The sequence below is a fragment of the Schistocerca cancellata genome, chromosome 5 (genome assembly GCF_023864275.1).
Source record: "Schistocerca cancellata isolate TAMUIC-IGC-003103 chromosome 5, iqSchCanc2.1, whole genome shotgun sequence".
Taxonomy (NCBI): Eukaryota; Metazoa; Arthropoda; class Insecta; order Orthoptera; family Acrididae; genus Schistocerca; species Schistocerca cancellata.
The window spans coordinates 539,397,313-539,417,924 of record NC_064630.1 but is presented as its reverse complement, the minus strand read 5'-3'; the positions used below and the strand labels follow the sequence as shown (position 1 = coordinate 539,417,924).

At 41.4% G+C, this 20,612-nt stretch overlaps 1 protein-coding gene across 1 annotated transcript in view; it reads right to left on the bottom strand.

Annotated features, from left to right (window-relative positions):
• LOC126188322 (neuronal acetylcholine receptor subunit beta-3-like) overlaps positions 1-20,612 on the bottom strand; it is a 126,035-nt gene that overhangs the window by 9,098 nt on the left and 96,325 nt on the right. Inside the window, exon 8 of the mRNA XM_049929916.1 lies at positions 16,205-16,380. Within this exon, the coding sequence (XP_049785873.1) occupies positions 16,205-16,380 (176 nt within the window). The remainder of the gene's footprint in view (positions 1-16,204; positions 16,381-20,612) is intronic.

Here is a 20,612-nt window from a genome sequence, read left to right as displayed (position 1 = left end):
TCACACCGCATTCTCACATTATAAGAATGTTAGAAGCTACGTGACACACATATGTAAGTACAGCAACGGTAAATACTCCATTACAGTCGAGCACTGTATACAGTGTCGCCATAATTGAGGCCATTTACAAACAAAAACTCCAGAATACAGAAAAAATTGATTTCAACGAATAAATGTTTACAATCGGCAATAAATTTTCAGCTATATTTAATGAAATGGAACTACATGATTCCAGAGACCTTTCCAACTCGCCACCATCTGTTATGTATCTATGCAGACGAAAGAGACCAATGAAAATTTGTACCAAGACGAGATTCGAACCAAGGAATCCGGTTTTCTGGGCAGATGCACCAATCACTTCTCCACGCTGACCTAGCACAGTGGCCTAGAGAGCAGAAGACCCATGTTGAAATACTGGCTTTACCACAAATTTGCATTGTTCCCTCAGTTTGCAGGCATGCATCACGAATGTCTGAGACTTGGAAATGTCTCTGAACTGTATGTTTACATTTGATCAGTGCATCTATGTTTGGGTTTCGGGCAGGATCTCACGTTTCGTTCAATGCTGAGTTACTATTCCAACACAGTCAGAGAGCATGTGCAATATTCTTTGAATGTTGGGGGAGTATCAAGTCGGGTGAAGGGAGAATACGAATTTGATGTGCGGAAGGAATCGTTTTAGGGTAGCCTGTGCAGTTTTGGAAAGCCACTGTGCCAGGGTGACTTAGTGATTATCGCACTTGTCTAGTGGGCTGGAGACTCAGGTTCGAATTCCAATTTAGTACAAATATCTTTCGTCGCTTCAGTCTGCATGTTATAGTGTCACTATCCGCTATTTTAGGTTAAAGAATCAAACCTTTAGTGTCAGTGACTGAAAGTAGCACGGAGGCCGCCTCAACTACTGCGGAACAGTGTTGGCTGTCGGCTAAGATACGTCAACACGAAGAGCACAATAACAAATACGCAAGTGAGGTACGAAGCAACCGGCCGGAGTGGCCGAGCGGTTCTAGGCGCTTCAGTCTGGAACCACGCGACCGCTACGGTCGCAGGTTCGAATCCTGCCTCGGGCATTGATGTGTGTGATGTCCTTAGCTTAGTTACGTTTAAGTAGTTCTAAGTTCTAGGCGACTGATGACCTCAGATGTGCTCAGAGCGAGGTGCGAAGTGGGGACAGGATAGTTATCTGGTCGTGACCACCACCCTCGAACGAATCTCTTTGATATGGGCGATGTGACTAGAGACCAGGTTTTACAGAAACAAACGGACATAAAACGAGGCTGAATTTGAGGAAAAGACGTAATTCGATTCTGGGACTGAGTCATAGCCGAGTAGCCGCATTAAGAGACGGGAGCAGAGGCAGACTGCGAGATGATTGGCAGCGCCAGCAGCAGTAGCCGGTTCGAGACCAGGTTGCGTCTGCCACCGCATTGGGTCCCTCGTGAGACTTGGTGCCACACCACCGCCAGCATGCTGCCTGTGTCTGTTGCTGGTGAAACTGAGGCGCAGAGAGGGACTTGGCGTCACAGCGTTAAGACGCTGTCCGTCGCCTGTACGACCTGCTGTCTCCGCCACAGAGGAACGAAGAGCTGCGGGACCACCACCTGGCGTGTTCCTCATCTGAGAAGCGGCACTGTCACAATTGGCCGTGGCCTTGACTTCGCCGCTGGGTCAGAGTCGTGACACAGCATCGCCGGGCGTCGTCCTAGCAGCCAACGCCCACTGCACCGTCCAGAGGTCACGAGGAAGGGCGTGCATACCTCATGTAGAACTGAAGATTTTTTTTAATCAGTCTTCCGAGTGGTTTGATGCGGCCCGCCACGAATTCCTATCCTGCGCCAACATCTCAGAGTATCACTTGCACCGCCGTCCTCAATTATTCACAACTGGATGTATCTCAGGTCTTCCTCTATAGTTTTTACTCTCAACAGCTCCCTCTAGTACCGTGGATGTTATTTCCAGATGCCTTATAAGATGTCCTTCCATCTTGTAAGTGTTTTTCATACATTACTTTCCTCGCCGATTCCCTGGAAAATGTCATTATTTCTCACCTTATCAGTCCACCTAATTTTTAATATTCTTCAGCAACAACACATCTCAAATACTTGGATTGTCTTGTTTCCGAGTTTTCCTACAGTCCTTGTTTCACTTCCTCGCAATTCTGTGCTCCAAACGTACATTGTCAGAAATTTCTTCCGCAAATTGTGAGTTGTGTTTGATACTAGTACACTTCTCTTGACTAGGAATTATTTTTGTCACTGCTAGTCTTTTTTTATGTCCTTCTTTCTCCGCCGTCATAGGTTATTTTGCTGTCTGGGTAGTAGAATTCCTTAACCTTTTCTGTTTCGTGGCCATCAATCCAGATGTTAAGTTTCTCGCTGTTCTCATTGCTGCTACTTCTCATTACTTTCGCCTTTCTTAAATTTACTCTGAATCCATATTCTCTACTCATTAGAATGTTCATTCCATTCAGCAGATCATGTAATTCCTCTTCACATTACTCAGGATAGCAATGTCATCAGCGAATATTATCATTGATATCCTTTCACCTCGAATTTTAATTCCACTCCTGAAACTTCTTGAACAGTCAGGGCGAAACACTACATCCCTGTCTTACACCTTTTTAATCCTGGCACGTCCTTGGTCGCCCACTTCTGTTATTCCCTCTTGGCTCTTGCACTCGTCTCTCCCTATGGCTTACCCCTATTTTTGTCAGAATATTATTCTTGTCGTCAACTTGGATGCACGAGCTGTTAAGATGGTTGTGCGATAAATCTCGTACTTGTCAGCTCTTGCACTCTTAGAAATTGTGTGGATGACATTTTTCCGAAAGTCAGATGGTATGTCACCAGACTCATACGTTCTACACACTGACGTGAATAATCGTTTTATAGCCTCTTCATCCAATTATTTTAGAAATTCTGATAGGATATTATCTATACCTTCTGTCTTATTTGAAGTATTCCAAAGCTCTTTCAAATTCTGATTCCAATACTGGACTCCCGGTCTCTTCTAAACCGACTCTTGTTTCTTCTTCTATCACATAAGACAAATATTTCCCCTCATAGAGGCCTTCAGTGTACTTTTTCCACCCATCCGTTCTCTCCTATGTACTTAACAGTGAAATCCCCGTTGCACTCTCAATATTACCACCCCTGCTTTTAATTTCAGCGAAGGTTGTTTAGAATTTCCTATCTGCTGAGTCAGTCTTTCCGACAATCATTTCTTTTTCGATATCTTCACATTTTTCAAGCAGCCATTTCAATTTAGGTTCCCTCCAATTGCTATTTATTTCATTCCTCAGAAACTTTTATTTCTGTATTCCTGAAAGTCCCTGAACGTTTTGTACTTCCTTCTTTCATCGATCAGTTGAAGTATTTTTCTGTTACCCATCGTCTCTTCGCATTTACCTTCTTTGTACATATGTTTTTGTTTCCAACTACTGTGACGGCTCTTTTTAGAGATGCCCATTCCTCTTCAAATGTAAGGCCTACGGAGCTATTTCTTATCGCTGTATCTACAGCATCAGAGACCTTCATGCGTGTCTCGTCATTCCTTAGTACTTCTGCATCCCACTTCTTTGTGTATTGATTCTTCCTGACTAATCTCTTAAACTTCAACCTATTATACATCACTACTACATTGTGATCTGAGTCTGTATCTGCTCCTGGGTACCCCTTACAATCCAGTATCTGAGTTCGGACTCTCTGTCTGACCATGATGTGATGTAACTGAAATCTTCCCGTGTCACCTGTCCTTTCCCAAGTATACCTCCTCCCCTTGTCATTCTTGAATAGAGTATTCGCTATTATTAGATGAAGTTTATTACAGGATTCAATTAGCCTTTCTCCTCTTTCATTCGCATCACCAAGCACATATACTCCTGTAACTCTTCCTGCTACTCCTCACCCTAAAACCGCATTCCAGTCTTCCGCGTCTATTAGATTTTATCTCTCACCAAGTACTGAATTGCCATTTAAATGTTCTCTCCTCGTACTTTCCCTGTTTCTTCATCTTCGGCTTGTGATGTCGACATGTACATGTGAAACATTGTTGTCGGCGTCGGTTTGGTGTCGATTCTGATGAAAAGAACCCTATCAATGAGCTCTTCAAAGTACCTCACTCTCTGCCCTACCATCCCACTCGTAATGAATCCTACTTTCATTACACCACTTTCTGCTGATTTTGATATTACCCTGTACTAATCTTACATGAAATCCTAGTCTTATTTCCATTTCAATTTATTGACACCACATTATATCTAGATTGAGCCTCAGCATTTTCCTTTTCATTTTTTATAGTTTCCTTACCGTTTTTAAACTTCTGACATTGGTTCTTCAATTTTTTTTCCTCATGGTCATCTCCCACTGGCAGTCCTCTCCCACAGATCCGAATGGGGGACTGTTCCGGAATCGTTTGCCAATGAAGAGATCATCATGACATTTTTTTCATTACAGGCCACATGTCATGTGGACATACAGCATGTGTCCTTAATGCAGTGGTTCCATTACCTTCTGCATCCTCACGCCCTTGACCATTGCTGATTCCGCCTTTAGGGGCAGTTTAGCACCACAAGGGCCTGAGCAAGAGAGTACCCTTTTTGGCAAGCCCGTTGGCAGGACGAGGGCGATTTCTTATCTCTGACGTCGGCCGCTGTTCGTGACGATTTTTATTCAAAGCTTAAATGGTGGCGTGGTTCGAACCTGCGACCAAGGGCCGTTTCATTAGTAATCAAACACACTTCAGCTGTTGCAAAATTATCCTCAATATTCTGCCCCCAGAATCTATTCATTTCCTTCTTAAGCTCCTAATCTCGTGCGGAACTACTTCTATCACCTCTTGCAGATGCACCTTTAAGTGAAGTAGTTACGCATGAGATTACGAGCTTAAGATGGGAGTGGATAGATCCTGGGGGCACAATATTGATGATAATTGTGCAACAGTTGACACAAGAGAAGTCATCAAATTGAATGAAACGGCAGAAGCCGCAAGGAGGTTAGCAGAAGCGAATAAGGCGATTATAGAGCGGCATTAAACCTAAATTATGAACTTGAAGAGCGGTTTGCTGAACAACACAAACACACAAACACACACACATACATACATGCTCCGCCAACTGATTAGGAAGTCGAGGATTATGCCAGGACTTAAGCTAGTAATCTGAACAGAAATTGTGAGTCAGTGCAAGCACGTATGCAGGTATCAGATCCAATGTAAACTTTGACAAGTTTATTGCAGTCATCTGGGACGCAAGGGTTAAACTAACAAATTTGCAGGAGGCAGTCAATCAGGCACTACATGGTCAATTATGTCATGTATTGCTGTCACCAGAGTAATTTCGGAAGGGGTTGAGATAGGTGCAAGAAGAATAGCCATCTGTTGGAACCGAGTAGCCAGAACTTACCAATTAGTACCATAGTGCAATAGTGGATGTAGATACAGATAGGGCGCGATTATACGTATCAGAAAAAAATACCAGCAGCCGGGAAACACGCAGAATTTAGCTACTACACAATGCACACTTACCCGATGAAGATGGCGACAGTTGGGAAAGTTATGAAAGTATAGGAAAAAGGGGATCGGTACGTGAATTTGAGCACTTTTGAGCTCCATTAAAGTCAGAACGGGGTGGTCACAATGAGCCCAATTCGCGGAGTTGTAACGAGTAGGGACTGCAAGTATTTAAGGGAAAAATGGGAGTACGTCTTTTTCGAAAGTAGTTGATTGAACCAAAACCTTATTTTTGGAGAGCAGAGTTCCGCTTGGTCTATTGAGTGCACAATGCCACTGTGGTGGTCGCTAGTTGTTATGAGCAAGGGAAACTCACGGGGACGAAACGTTTGTAGCTGCGAGGCAGTGGACTACAAATTAACGGGACTAGATATGATATAGTACACACTTTGGAACTCACCGGTGATTACTTGCACTGATTTCATGCGAAGTTTCGCCACCTCCTTCCGCAATGATCGATGGTACCTGTCCGTCAGTACAAAAGGTCTGTCTAGTCTTGGTTTAGCAGTGGTTGTTTCTTTGCGTTTGCACTTCATAATCACATCGTCAACAGTCGCCCTGGACAGCTTTACAGAGGTTTAAATGCTCCTGATGGGTTTGTCACTCTCGTGAAATCGAATGACTAGTCACTGACCTCCTTTCTTTTGTTACTACGAACACAATATTCCCTGCCTCATTTCACAATAGTGGGTCCGCCTCTTGTGACTTGTAGTTATGAATGCCGCATTATACAGTGGTGATCTGTTACTTTTGATGGGGTAGGGATTCGGAATTCAGTGTACAATTCCTCCAGCGAGTTTACTATACAACCATGAGACAGCTGACTCATCCATGAAAAGGATTCTTTCCTTAGATAATCCTAACTAGCACCAAAAATGATTCCTCACATCCTCATAGGGAGTAATGCCTCAGTTCTAGTAAACACCTCTACTCCACTGATTAACACTACACATTTAAACATCTTTACTACTGGACTGACTTTCCAGTGCCACAAATTCTGTTCATCGTATGTTGTGGAGCCAATATCAATTAATTTCATCATAATAGGTAACCTAATAGACGTCTAGCTTCCACTTCGGAATATCAGCAGTTGCTTTTCTGCAAAACAGTAACGTATTAGTGATTATTAATTGGAAAGCTAATTAATCTCTTGAATGTTTCATGTATTTTACAGTCTTGTAACCACATTTGTGATTTATACAAAGAATACTGCAGCAGGAATTTGCAGCTGCCCTTCATTATAATTTCTATTCAATATTTCTCATCAGAGTCACCACAGCATCACAAACAGTAATAAATCTGTGCATTCGAAAAATTTGTTGGAAAACTTCCTACCTGTAGTTCATAGTGGAACGGAATTCAGTATGGAAACTCTCAGAATTGCGAAATATATTTATGTGAGAACATTGTTAAAATTGAATGCGTAACTAAGCACACCTTTCACATCACGGATCGATAGGTAGCTTCATTCACTCATTCATTTATCGTCTTCAGTTAATCGTATCAAATAGGACAACTCACAGAGATTGGCAACAATTTACAGTAGACATTAACAGAAGCCAGGAAATATTAGAAAGTTACCTATATTGCGGTACTACGCGGCCAAAACTTCTGAACAATGGGGTTCCAATTAAGCCGCACCTTGCTATCGTTAGGCATCCACCAAAGCCTTAGAAGACTGACAGGTGCAATTTTCAACTCCTGTGCTTTGGTCTGAAAGGAATATTCCATCTAAACAATGAGTGGCAAAGAGAGATGCTGCCAAGCTCCCGAAGATGCGAGACATATAAGGAGAGTCGTTTAGAGGAATTCCCTTTCCAAATAAACAGACGTGCTGTTGAGTAACAGCCTTTTATGTAACTTAGTAATGTGGAGTCTGCTCATCTGCCTGCGTATACGGACGGTTCTCGACAAAATCTGGCACATTAGCTGATAGGGAACTTGCAGCGTGCAGTGGCTGGCGCACGTTGATGTCTTGGGACTGCCACAGGGACGTTGCCGTGTTCAGTTAGAGTGTGTTCGTCACTGCTAAGGGATTTTTCGAAACTGGATCGAAAAGTTAGTACCTAGTAACCAAGGCTAGCAGGGTGGAGTAGCCCAACACTGATGAAATTGTACACAGGGCCGGACCGGATCTGGGAAGGGGGGGGGGGGCAGTAGGGGCAAACCTGATTATCTGCCCCTTGCAGGAATATTGGGGGCTCCAATTTCATGTTCTCGAAGAAAAAAGCCTTGTTTCACGAAGCATCCAGGGATGTTGGTCTATCTATTGTTCATATGATTTTCGAAACACATTCCTGTTGATTTTTGATTATTTTTGAAAACATTGTAGGGTGTCATCTGAACGAATCATAAGTTGATTTTTCAATGCGTAATGACTCTGCCAGGGGAATCCCCGTCGCATCTAGAGAAAAAAAAAAACGTGGGTCAATCCTAGTGTCCATCCCACACGTCGGCTCTGAGCAGTGACGTCAAACCTAAGACAAGACTCTACACAGAGGCAGTCTTTGAAAGCAACCATCATAATCGTAAACAAAGGAATGTAGCATACGATAAATTTACAATCACAGTTCACGTGATTAATTACTCAGCCACGAATTATCTCGAAAAGATATGAAAGTAAGAAAGTAAATAAGAATAAGAAAGAGGAAGATACGTGTCTGAAATAAATTATTGTTGTAATTTATGCGAGTGAGCAAAGTACAGAGAACCTTTATAGCCATTACAGTGTATACATTGTGAATTCGTAATATTTTGAAATAGCGTTAATTTATTATTAAATAATTATTGAATTAATAGAACTACTGAGGGAAATTGGGGGCTTTGGGATTGGAGAAACTAAAATGTAACACAACAACGGGAAAGATGAAATAAATGATAAAATGTAAGAAAAACAAAAACATAACAGGAGCGTGAAATGCCCAGAAACCGACCCAGAAATCCTAAACGAAACGCCAAGAGACAAATAATGAAAATGCACAAAATAAAACAAATATTGGAATCGGTAACTAGAATTAAGCTACATAGGTCAAATCTAGTTACCGATTCCTACCATCCCACGATTTGTGATTTAGACCATTTCTGCAACAAATGTGTGCAATATAATGCTACATATTTTCTACATTCGGTATTACTCTCTTCACTACTTTTGACTTTGTCGCAGTAGTTCACCGATAAATAAGAACTCTACCAATCCTACAAAAACCGAGTTCACACATTTACTGCAAACGTGTCCAAAATTATGAACCATCGAATGGATGGAATCGGTAACTAGAATTGGCCACCTGTATAGGTCAATGCTCGTTATCGATTCCAACAATTCCATGGTTCATTATTTAAATCGTATATCTAGCAGATGTGTACACCGAAATTTAACAAGATTTCTACGTTTGTAATTCTCTCTAAAATACTGGGAAAAGTGACAAATATTACAATCGGTATCTAACTTTATAAGAGGTCAGTTCTAGTTACCGATTTCAACTAGTGCACTGTTCGTTTTTGCAGCAGGTGTGTGCACTGGAATGTAATAGAATCTCTGAATTCCTGCTCAAAAGTAAGTAATATTGGAATCGGTAACTGGAATTAATGTCAATTCTAGTTATCGAGTCCAACATTTGTTACTTTTTGTGAATTTTGTTGTTTGGTTACTCGCTTTTGTTTTAGGATTTTTGTGTCAGTTTCTCCGGATTTCATGCTGCTGTTTCATATACGTTATTATTTATTTCATTTTCCCGTAGTTGTATTACATTTTAGTTTCTCCCCGTCCTAAACCCCCACTCGTCAGCGGTAACCCCGTTAGATTCAATAAGTATTGTTATAAACTAACGCTGTTTTATAATATTACGACTTCAGCACCCGCTATGATGTAATGAATATTATTTAAAGGTTCTCTGTGCCTGTCATACTCGGATAAATTACAGTACAGTGTTGTACAGTAGTTTATTTCACGCATAAGTATTTCTCTTTGGTTTTACTCTCATTTATCTCCGTTATCTTCAGTCCGTTTCGATATAATTCGTGCCTAAGTAAATAAAAGCTTGAATTGTGACTGTAATTTTATCGTGTGCTACATTCCTTTGTTTACTACCATCATCCGCTGCTTTCAAATATTGCCTCCATCTAGCGTCCTTGCCTCTTGTATGATGTCATTTCTCAAAGCTGACCAGTGGAATCGGACACTAGAATTTATCCAAGAACTTTCCCGCACACAAAAGTGGACGGGGCTATACGAGCTGCCTCGAATAAACTCGAATCGGTTAATGCCAATCGCTTTTTGTTTATGTGGTTGCTTGGGTGTGCGAATGATAAGCGTTGTTATAATTATTTGTGAAATCCGTAGATTCTGACTATGAGAGAGGGAAAACGATTAACAGAAATAACAGGCAAGAAACATTACGTATTATCTTCTCGGTGTATGGAAGAAAATGAAATTTTGATAGAAAATTTTTAGCAGATCACTGCACTAGTAAGGGTCAGTTGTACGGTCCCCGGTTAGCAGCCGCTCAGTTCTATTCTTAGAATAGCGTGGAAAACGCGTTGCACGAACACGTAATAACGCACAACCGGTAAAACAAACGCGGGATAACAGAACTGATGATTCTGACATAGTTAGTGAAGTTAACCGGAGAATACGTTTTGACAATAGTAGGAACAATTATAGAATCAGTGATTCCATGATTGTTAAAACGAGGAAGGTGAAGAAGGGGGGATTTTACACAAATTATATGGAAGAATACGACGATTCCAAATTTCTGTAAAAATTTCGTACTAATACTACTTTTCGATCTCATCCTTCAGAAACTGGAGAGTATGAATGTAATGTGAAACTGTTTCCAAACATAAAACTTTTTGCTTGCAGTAGGCTTAATTGGCATTTGATATTGGTACTTCCCGAATCATATTTTGTAGTGTTATTTATGTAAATGAGATAGATAAAAATGACCATTTGTGCCAAAAAAGTCCCGCTTATTAGTCGTGTCTTACAACTGTAATTTTATAACGGGCTGCTTCGTTTTATCTAGCAGTCCGTGACAAAATAGGCGTAATCAAACTGAGAAACCACACCTGTCCTGGGTACTATTCCTGTTAACAGCTTTTTTAGTACTGGACAATGACATTTTGATTTTTCATGTAGCAAAACGTTTGACGGACATTCACGGGGTAATAGATGCTCTTGCAGAACGAAAAGCACGCCATGTAAAACTGTAGCAAGATTAGAGAGAAAAAATTCTGGGACCTTAAGACTGAAGAAATGTGCACTGTCGTGCTTGTGTCTTGTCTTTACTGATTCTATGTTTTCTGTATTCAATTTTATGTGACACAGAAAGAAAGTTTTTAGTTAATCGGCAGTAAAGAGTGCACATTTTCTGAAGAATTATCATTCTCCCGGTCAGAAGTCATCACACCGAGTATTAATTGTGAGGTTTTTTTTAAAGAAAGTGGGGCTAGGATGTCAAAACGACTGATTGGGCGCAGTAGAGGCACCATAGGACATTTAAATTTTTACTGTCCTGGATATGGGTTTGGTGGCTTCCATTAAAAAATACACACATTTGAATTCCACAGAGCGAAATACGGTGACGTGCTATAAAACAATGCTGTGTGAAGGGACGTGCCACTGCACCTTGGTACTTTGGCGCACTTAAGACAAATAACATGTCTTCCATTTCCTCGAATATATGTTTTATACATTAAACTCCTCAGAAAGATATGTGCTACAAAATGAACACATTTTTAGACATCGATTTTTTTTTAATTTTTGAGGTCCTATCTCAAACGCTCGAGAGGGAGGGGGGCGGCTGACGCCACTAACAAGTATGCGTCCCGGTTCGGAAACATCGTAGCTCCGGGACCGAACAATTGTAAGACAATAGGATGATGAATTGGGCATCCTGAGGGACAAGGGAGGATGAATAAGAAATAAAATTCGAAACAGTGACGTTTGAGAGACTAATGTAGTCGACTGGAAGTCTCTTTAAGCTACGATGTTATTCTGTTTCGAATAGGGTATTCTGATTTTGCGTTCGTGGTGCATGTTCGTCTGTCTTATTCTTGGTCTTCAGACTTCGAGTGTGATTCATGTATTGATTTCGAAGTCTATTATTATTTACTGCCATTCTAATTTTACAGTCCATATTGGACGGTTTTCCTTCTGTTCGGAAGTTCGTCCATGAACATTCAACTGTGTTCACGCTACCTGGCCTACACATCGAAAAATAACTTGAACTCAACTTCTACAGTCTAATTACGATAGACGAAAGATGCTGCATGAACACTGGAGCACGGAGAATGTCCACTGCAGCTGGAATAACAGGGGACCTCTGACCTCCAGGTGGCGGTTTAATTGGAGAGCAGTTAAGGAGGAAGCCGTGGACAGTCTTAGTTCAGCTGCTCTAAAAGTCGCCTCTAAAACCACTGTTACATAGAGATGTGGAGCTAACGACAGTGGCTGTCAATAACGACCACACGACACTTTCCTAACACTCTTGAAGGATTAACATGTCGCTGCACGTCAGACATCTACAAATTTATGCATCACTGATTGCATCATGAGGTGGGATACATTCATCTCTCTATTTACCTGCCAAATACTGAGTCACGTCTACGTCCAATCTAATCACCCCAATGAAATTATTATATGCCGATTGCGCCTCCTTAGAGTCGGCAGGGGCATTTTCTCTCGTGTTTCAGCAGATATTTGCAATTTCGTTTCTGCATTGTGTAACTAGAGTGAGCCAAAATAAATAGGGCTCATCACGTCTTTCATGCGACGCCCCGTATCGACGGATAATGTAGGTTTATTTTCCGTGACAAACAAAATGGTTTTTCAATCGAAATTTTACGTTCGCATTCGATAGAGCGGTCCCTAATTAGTCTAGTTCGGTATTCCTATCCTCGATATGTATTAACAGGGACTGTAAAACACGAAGAGTAAACGGAAGTCCAGCTGCGACTCACTGTCGTTAGTGCTGCAGGGCGGTGTCGTTGCTGCTGGAGCGCTAGTAACTCTTCGAGTTACAAATCCTCTATTAACACATAACGATAAAACAGATATCGCACTGGACTAAGCAGGACCGCTCTATTGAGTGGGTGCGTAAAATTCCGATTTAAAACTCATTTGTTTGCAAAGGGAAACAAAAGTAAACTGGGCGTCGCATGAAAGACGTGTTGAGCGCTGTTTATTTTGTCTGACTCTAGCTACACAGTGCAGAAACAAAATTGTAAGCATCTGCTGGAACACCAGAGAAAACGCCCCTGCCGACTCTTAGGAGAGACACCCTATGTAATCTATATGTGGGAAGCAAAGAAATAAACATAATTATGTTTTATACCCTGCTTGTGTCATTTTATTTGAATTTACAACGTAAGAACGTATCACTACTTTTGCATACTGAGTTATAACAGTATACTACATTAAGAATAAACTATAGCAGTGCAGGTTAGTGCAGTACATGCTTACACAGGCTATATTTAATCTAGTTAACTAGAAACAAAGCTGGTACTTTTAACATATTTGTTGTCTCCTAAGTTATTGCGGGTGGACTGTTTATTTGACGTTAGCAGTGTAATATTACTTGATTAGAATTGTGTTTTTCAAAGGAAAACGTGCATCTGTAAGAACTGAGACCTATTTACAGTACATAAAGCCGCGCAGTCTTAAGAATAAAACTACCACTTGCCAAATAGCTAACTTCATTTTTGAATCCTTCGATCTACATATACAGAGAATTTTGTCGGTTGGTTGATTTGGGAGAAGGGAACAAACAGCTAGTTCATCGGTCCAACATCGGATTAGGAAAGGAATGGAAAGGACGTCGGCCACGCTCTTGCAATGGAACCGTCCCGGCGTTTGCCTGAAGAGATTTAGTGAAATCACGGAAAACCTAAATCAGGATGGCGGGACGCGTGTTTGAACCGTCGCCCTCCCGAATACAAGTCCAGGGTGCTAACCACTGCGCCACCTCACCCGGTCAGAGAATTTGTAGACTGAATGATGTACGTTCTCAAAAAAAATTTCTGAAGAGTTACGGAAGCAAAATTCTATCTTCATATTAGTTGAAAGCTTGTTGAACACCTCTGAAAGTACGTAGCTCCATTCTGAGACCCAGATAAAGATGCCTGTCTTCTATTGGTCATGTGTAAATCAGCTGAAATTAATTTTCATTATCAACGATAAAACTGCTAATCAGTAACTGTATTGGGAGAGGAATGTAAGAAGCCCAACACCCTTCTAACAAATGTTGTTTGTATGTGCTAAATAATGTTAATTACGAGTACTTTTCTCCAAACCCGAGAAAATATGCAAAGTAAGACAAAAATATTGTCTTTATGTCAGCAGAATGGCCCACGCGTGTAAGTGAAAAACTCAATGAACTTAGCTTATTCTTTAATTTATATACAGTCGAGTACACTTTAACTTATCTTACTGGAACGCATTGAACTTTAAGTACAGTGATCCACTTGGCAATGTCTACTTCTGGTGTCTGCTCCTCATAGTAACAAGTCGTTATCGCTTGTCTGAGACCGTGTGATCAGCTTCGAACCACTTGAAGGCTTTTTCAGCGGTCATCTGACTTGTGCCTCCCAAAACTGAGTTTGCACTCCTGATTAACAAGCGTGTGTCATCATCAATCATTGCAGTTGAAGAACCGCTTTTTAAGGACATTTTCTGAAAACGTATCTAGATTATGATCAAGAATGGACCCAATAGCGATTTTTCTGTGACCACCACATGCTATGTTCCTTCATTTTAAAATTAGCTCCATGCATGCGACAGTGTGTCAATGAAACCCTCTGTTTACTGTTCTGAATGTAAGACCCCATACATGGAAAAGAATAGTAAATAATGCCGTAAAACTTCGCTAAGTACAAATTTGTGATTCTCTTTTTGGTGAAGTTATAAAATATGGTTACAGGAATTTTTTTCTTCTTTAGCTCTGCATCGGCCCCATTTGAGGGATCGTGTTTTGCTTTCACTTTCGAGAATCATTCACAAAAGTGAAACGGAGAAGCAGTTAATCGTTCTGCTCATTTAAATGAGTCCATTCCGTATTGTAGGTCACTTTTTCAGTTACTTTTCAAATGACTGGGCGGAATGAAATAAGTCTGTAAACAGAAGTGGGATGTTTATCTTCCAGTTTTATTGACAAGCGTCATTACATAATACTTAAGTCTGTAGGGAAATGTGCTGTGACTCACTCATTGAATACAAAGGGAACTTGAGGGTAACTGTGCCAATTTAGCACAAGCTTTTGATGTTCTGATAGTCTCCTCAAGTTTGCTACCGGATTCTAACGAAATTTCGGCGGTCTATCTATCCGCCATCTTCAGCTGAACGTTGCTGCTGCTTAGTCTCGCTATCAGCTTCCAGTGGCACTCATCAGCAAAGCAGCATTCCCTTAAAGATGGCGGAAAGATGGATCACCTAGATATCGAATCATGTTGATATCACGATCCGGCAGAAAACCTGAGGAAATTATCAGGAATTATTTCGCTGGGAAAGTCTAGGAAGTCATTTTTAATATCCTGTTAGAAACACCACTACAGCCATCCCGTAAGTGATCTGATGAACTTTTTTAACACTTTCGCTGCCATGCGGCTTATACGACTGTTGCACCCCAGCCCAAGAAAGCCAGAAAAAATATTTTTTTGTTTCTAACCATGTACTGAATATTTTATAACGTTGCGAAGTGCACCCCGAATGTATAAAATCTCGAAATGCTACGAATGTAGTGTTGTGGACATGTTGGGAATGTGGATCTCACGGGGAGCGTGCAAGGGATAAGTCCCTGCAGACGCAGTATCCTCTGTGCCCGCGGTGGCTCAGATGGCTCGCCGGCACGGTAGCTCAGCGTGTTCGGCCAGAGGGTTAGCAGCCCTCTGTAATAAAAAAACTGAGCTAATCGATCAACAACGAACTAAAACGGATGTCTTACGACGTCCGCCACGAGCAGATGCAACGAACAAAAGCGAACAAAATGAAATTAAAAGAAAAAAAAAGATGGATAGAGCGTCTGCCATGTAAGCAGGAGATTCCGGGTTCCAGTCCCGGTCGGGGCACACATTTTCAACATGTTCCCAATGAAGTATATCAACGCCTGCTTTCAGCTAGGGTGTCCAATTAATCATCATTTCATTTCTAGCAAAGCTGCATGGTCATTGACGGTAACTGTTCTTTCGGGAACAGATACTACCGTCATATATAGTAATTCATGATGTTCGAACACAATATATGTTCTAAAATCCTACAACATATCCACGTTAACAGTATGGGCCTGTAATTTAGTGGATTACTCATACTACCTTCCTTTTATATTGGTGTGACCTGTGCCGGTTTGCAGTCTTTGGGTACGGATCTTTCGTCGAGCGAACGGTTGTATATGATTGTTAAGTATGGAGCTAATGCATCAGCATACTCCGAAAGGAACCTAATTCGTATACAGTCTGGACCAGAAGACTTGATTTTATTAAGTGATCTAAGTTGCTTCACTACTCGGTGGATATTTACTTGTACGTTACTCACGTTGCAGTTGTTCGTGATTCCAATTCTGGAATATTTACTTTGTCTTCTTTTATGAAGGCATTTCTTGTCATACAGATTCCACTGTGACGGGGTCCGACACTAGTGTGAGTAGCAGTTTTAAAAATGTTAATAAGGAGGTTGGGCCCTGTGAGGTTTACAGTATAGGGAGCTCACCTGCAGCCTGAGAGAGCCATGGGGAGAGCAGAGCAGGAAGCGCGCGGGCCCGGACTCCAGCAGGGAGGGCAGCCACACGGGGGTGTCCAGCGTGCGCAGGCTGCCCAGCCTCCGCAGGCCCACGGCAGCCATGAAGGACGCACACGCCACCACCAGCAGGTCGCGATACATCAGCACTGCCCAACACACGCAGACTCAAGCGTACACTATAATCACAAGTTAGAACACAAAACAGTGGAGATATCAGTGACGTTGTAAAATAACCTGATGGAAGTGGAAGCAAATTATGAGCAAAAAGGCGAAGAAGCGCTACAAGTGATGGACAATAATTTACAATCATCAGTGTCAACTAAGCGGTTGTATCGTGCCTCCTTGCATCTGTAGAAACGAGATGTCATCCTTCTAACTCTACCTCACATAGGATACGTCATTATGATGCACGGATTCTTCCTCCAGTGAGAGGACTCTCCAGTGTGTTGTGGTTGTGGGTTAGACAAAACGATGTCCCTTAGTTCTCTGTGTTATATTGTCGAACTAGAGGGAAATGGAAGATATATATATATATATATATATATATATATATATATATATATATATATATATATATGTGTGTGTGTGTGTGTGTGTGTGTGTGTGTGTGTGTGTGTGTGTCGATGTATAATTGGTTTGTTTTGTAAATATTATTTGTATTTGTACGCTGGATCTGGAATAGGGCAAACTATGCTACCGAACGATTACATCGATAGGTCGTGTGGAGAACCAAAGTGTTTAGGATCATTGGTAGTGTTAACTCTGCCGCATGGCGCGCGAGCAGAAGGAGTCTGGCTGGAGTAGGGTGGTGGAGCAGGTGTGTTGAGTGACGCTCCCGCGAGTTGCCGCGCTTCCGGGGTTTGGAAGCATGTAATTGAGCTCGACTTGCTATGATAGTTTCTGACACGGTGTCGCGGACGGGAAGCATTAGCTGGCGCACATCAAGAGCCCATTTCGCCTGGTGACAGTGTCGAGAAGAAGGCGCGCCAACATCCAGCTTCTGCAACAGCGACGGCCGACAATGGGTGACTGTCGCCACCTACTCGATCGACGACTTCAAACCTTCAATCAACCAACAAGGAAGACTGGAGTCACGTAAAGTTTTAGAACTGTATGGCAGACCTCAGCTTTTAAAACTGTTTCATTTGCCTCACAAAATTACAGCAACTTATCATGAACCTTTGTTGCTCATTGTACCAATTGCATTACCAAGCAGGGTCCCTTCCTTTTCCGGAATGAACCCGAGTGTCGTTGAAATTCAAACGCCAGCATGAAAGGTCGATAAGTGAGGGGGAGGTTACAAATGGGCAAAGAAAGGGAAAAGATGAGAGGGAATTCATGACTTCCAACCACACAGGGCACTTTGGTAATGCAATGCCGAAAGATGAAAATTTGTACCAGATCAGGAATCGATCGCATACGTACTTCTCATGAGCAGTTACCTCAACCGCTCCGGCCGGCCGTACATCGTCCCTGACCAACTCAAATTTGTAATACTGGAATACATTCCCCCTCATCTATTAGCTCTCTGTTCCCAAATTATTGATTCCTGTAAAATTCGCACGATATTACTGTATCCGAACTGAAACAAATGTCAAGGAACTGTTGCGGTCTTACAGGTATTTGAGTGGTGTCTGTTCCAACAGACCCTAACGACAGAACACAAACCACTGATATACAAACATTTCAGCTAACAATAAGAACGAATGTGGTATTATTTTCAAGACTCTTTGAATTGTCTCAATTGCTCCCTAAAGTACCACAGAGGAGTTCGTAATCAGTCAGTATCAGTGTGACTAGCCTATCAATGTGTTTTGCAAGTGACCGGTTAACCACATGTATCTTTGTAGATATTTTAGACACCTTCTTGTACCATCTGTGTTTCAATAGAACGTTTTAAAACATTTTACGAAATTTGTAATATTCTGTAGGATTCGTCAAAATATGATTGTGCTGGTGAACATGAGTGCGTTCGGGAAGCAGTGAAAGCGGTTTTAAATAACGTTATCTTTTCTCTCTTTGTAATTTTTCATGCATTTTAACGATATTCGTTTCTACTTAATTATGGCAGGGGCTTTGATAACACCATCTCTGAGCACCTGCGACTGCAGCGAATATGTTCAGTAGTGCCTCAGCGCACTACCAACCTCTCTGCACGCCTGTGACGTTGTTACACACCAGTGAAGGTTCCAGTTTTCGTCACGTATCCAACTATGTGACTGTGTGTAAAATAAGGAATTTTCTCATTAACGTATCAACTTTATATGGATTCGGCGTCCTGCTAACAGGTAAATAACATGAAATTTATTATAAAGTATGAAGATAGCTGTGTATCTAGTCTACAAATTTGGACAATGGTTTGTTATCTCTCTAGGAAGCTCACTGAGCTCCAAATTCTGTATCTGCCATCCATTATTGGTGCTGGTTTACACTGATGGAAATGGGAAATGTCGCACCATGACCATCTTGACCAACACTAGCAAACTGGCAATACTATGCCTCTGGGATATTTTAATTACAATTCCATTCTTATTTTCAGACTTTTCAGCAGAGGGAAAAGTCATCCTACTGGTTAAGAGTGGTGAGAATACATGGTGGCTATTAAATGTGTCTAAGAGCATGGGGAATTTTCAGGTTGATTCTGAAACACAGCGTTCCTGGAGAAAGTGTTAATTTCGGACTTTTAGAATGATAGAATAATAGGGATGGGGAATATAGGATCATCATATCAGCAGATCACATAGATGGTTGGTTATAAGGCAGTGACGGCAGAACGACTGACTGATGACGAGATGGAAGCAGGACAACAGTTTTGACCCATACGAGTTTGCGTATCGATGGTCATAATGCTCGCTTATCTTTTCTGAGGAAGAAGTGCGACTTCTCTGGCCTGGCGAGAAGGGTACTGATGGTGAAGGCAATTTAAGCGACTACGCCTATTAGCAAAAGGGAGTCTGGCACTGCAGCGAGTGTGATCAGTTTTCTTCAAGACTTCATCACAACATCGGATGGCGCCTTGGGTGGTAATCGTGCGTATGGCCGCGTATCGGCCTTTCATCCACTTACCAGTTGATATTCAAACTCCGCTGGTTATGTGGAATAGTTTTCGAAAGGAAGGCAGACAGGCTTCATTAATCTTGGTCTACGTGTATTAGGAATGTGGGTTGGGTACCATCGAGGAAAACTGTATGTACCGGTCTGTTTTGTGGCTTTATAATTACCGTTGTTTTGAAGGTAATGATGGCCTATTATCGAAGTCCCAATCAATTTCATGTTGGCAGTGTGGGTAAGCTCATGAAAGGCTACTGGATGATTCATGAATCCGACTGAAGATTTTGGATTGTCTGTGAAAGGGGAATTCCAAATTATGCTGAGTGCGTTCTGAACGTTGTTAAAGAAAAAATTATAATAGTTTTACTATTCATCTTTACTTGTTATGGCATTTTCCTTTCAGCTTGCTGCAATTTGGTATTTCGCATAATTGTTTAGTAATTATGCTACGTTTCCTTGGCACTTTCTCTGCACACCTTGTAATTTTGCACCTAACCAAATTTGTCTTTTGAAGTATTGTTTATTTTCTTAAATAGCATTCCTCGTTTACTTGTTATTGCAATTCCAGTGCTTTCTTTCTCATTTGATAGCCTTCAGCGTAATCAGTTATTGCTTATTTTTAATTTTCATTAGCTGTTTAATTTTTTAGATTATTGTTTTTTTAATTTTTTATAAATGTATTGGAACTTATAACGATAGAATCTTGTATGGTGTTACTGGCAAATAAATTTATCCCTGACAGTACCCACTCCAGTTCTCTTCCCCTCTGCCCTTCGCCTTACGAATGATAGCAAGCGCTTATATAACAGACCATACCAGGAAAAGCACGGGATCTGTGATAATTGATTAAAACAAATTGTGATTTTATATTCGACCGTAGAATTGGGTTCACAGGTACGTCTTTTATCATGTAGGCTCATAACACTGAAGGACTTGGGCATCTCAGAAGAGAACAAGTGGCCTATTAATTGAAATTCCTGGAGTGTAATGTTGCCAGAACCATTGCTGAAATGAGTGAATATTTAAGAAGTGCAGTCAGCCGTCTGATACAATGTAGTGTCCTGGCACTCGGCAAGGTAAGTGACACAGTTCTTGTTTGCTGGGAGTCTCTTGCTGGTGGCCAGGCTTATCTAGAATTTTTACATAGTAGTTTCATGTCAATTATTCAGTTTGTTCAGATTAAAGGACGGCTAGACTATATCTACATTGTGTATGAGATATATGAAGGGCTTATTTCAACAGTGGTACAAGTCCATTACCTCCACTTCACTGTCTGTAATTAATGAGCCAAACAAACAGAAAGAAACGTTCTTGTGTAGCAAGAAGC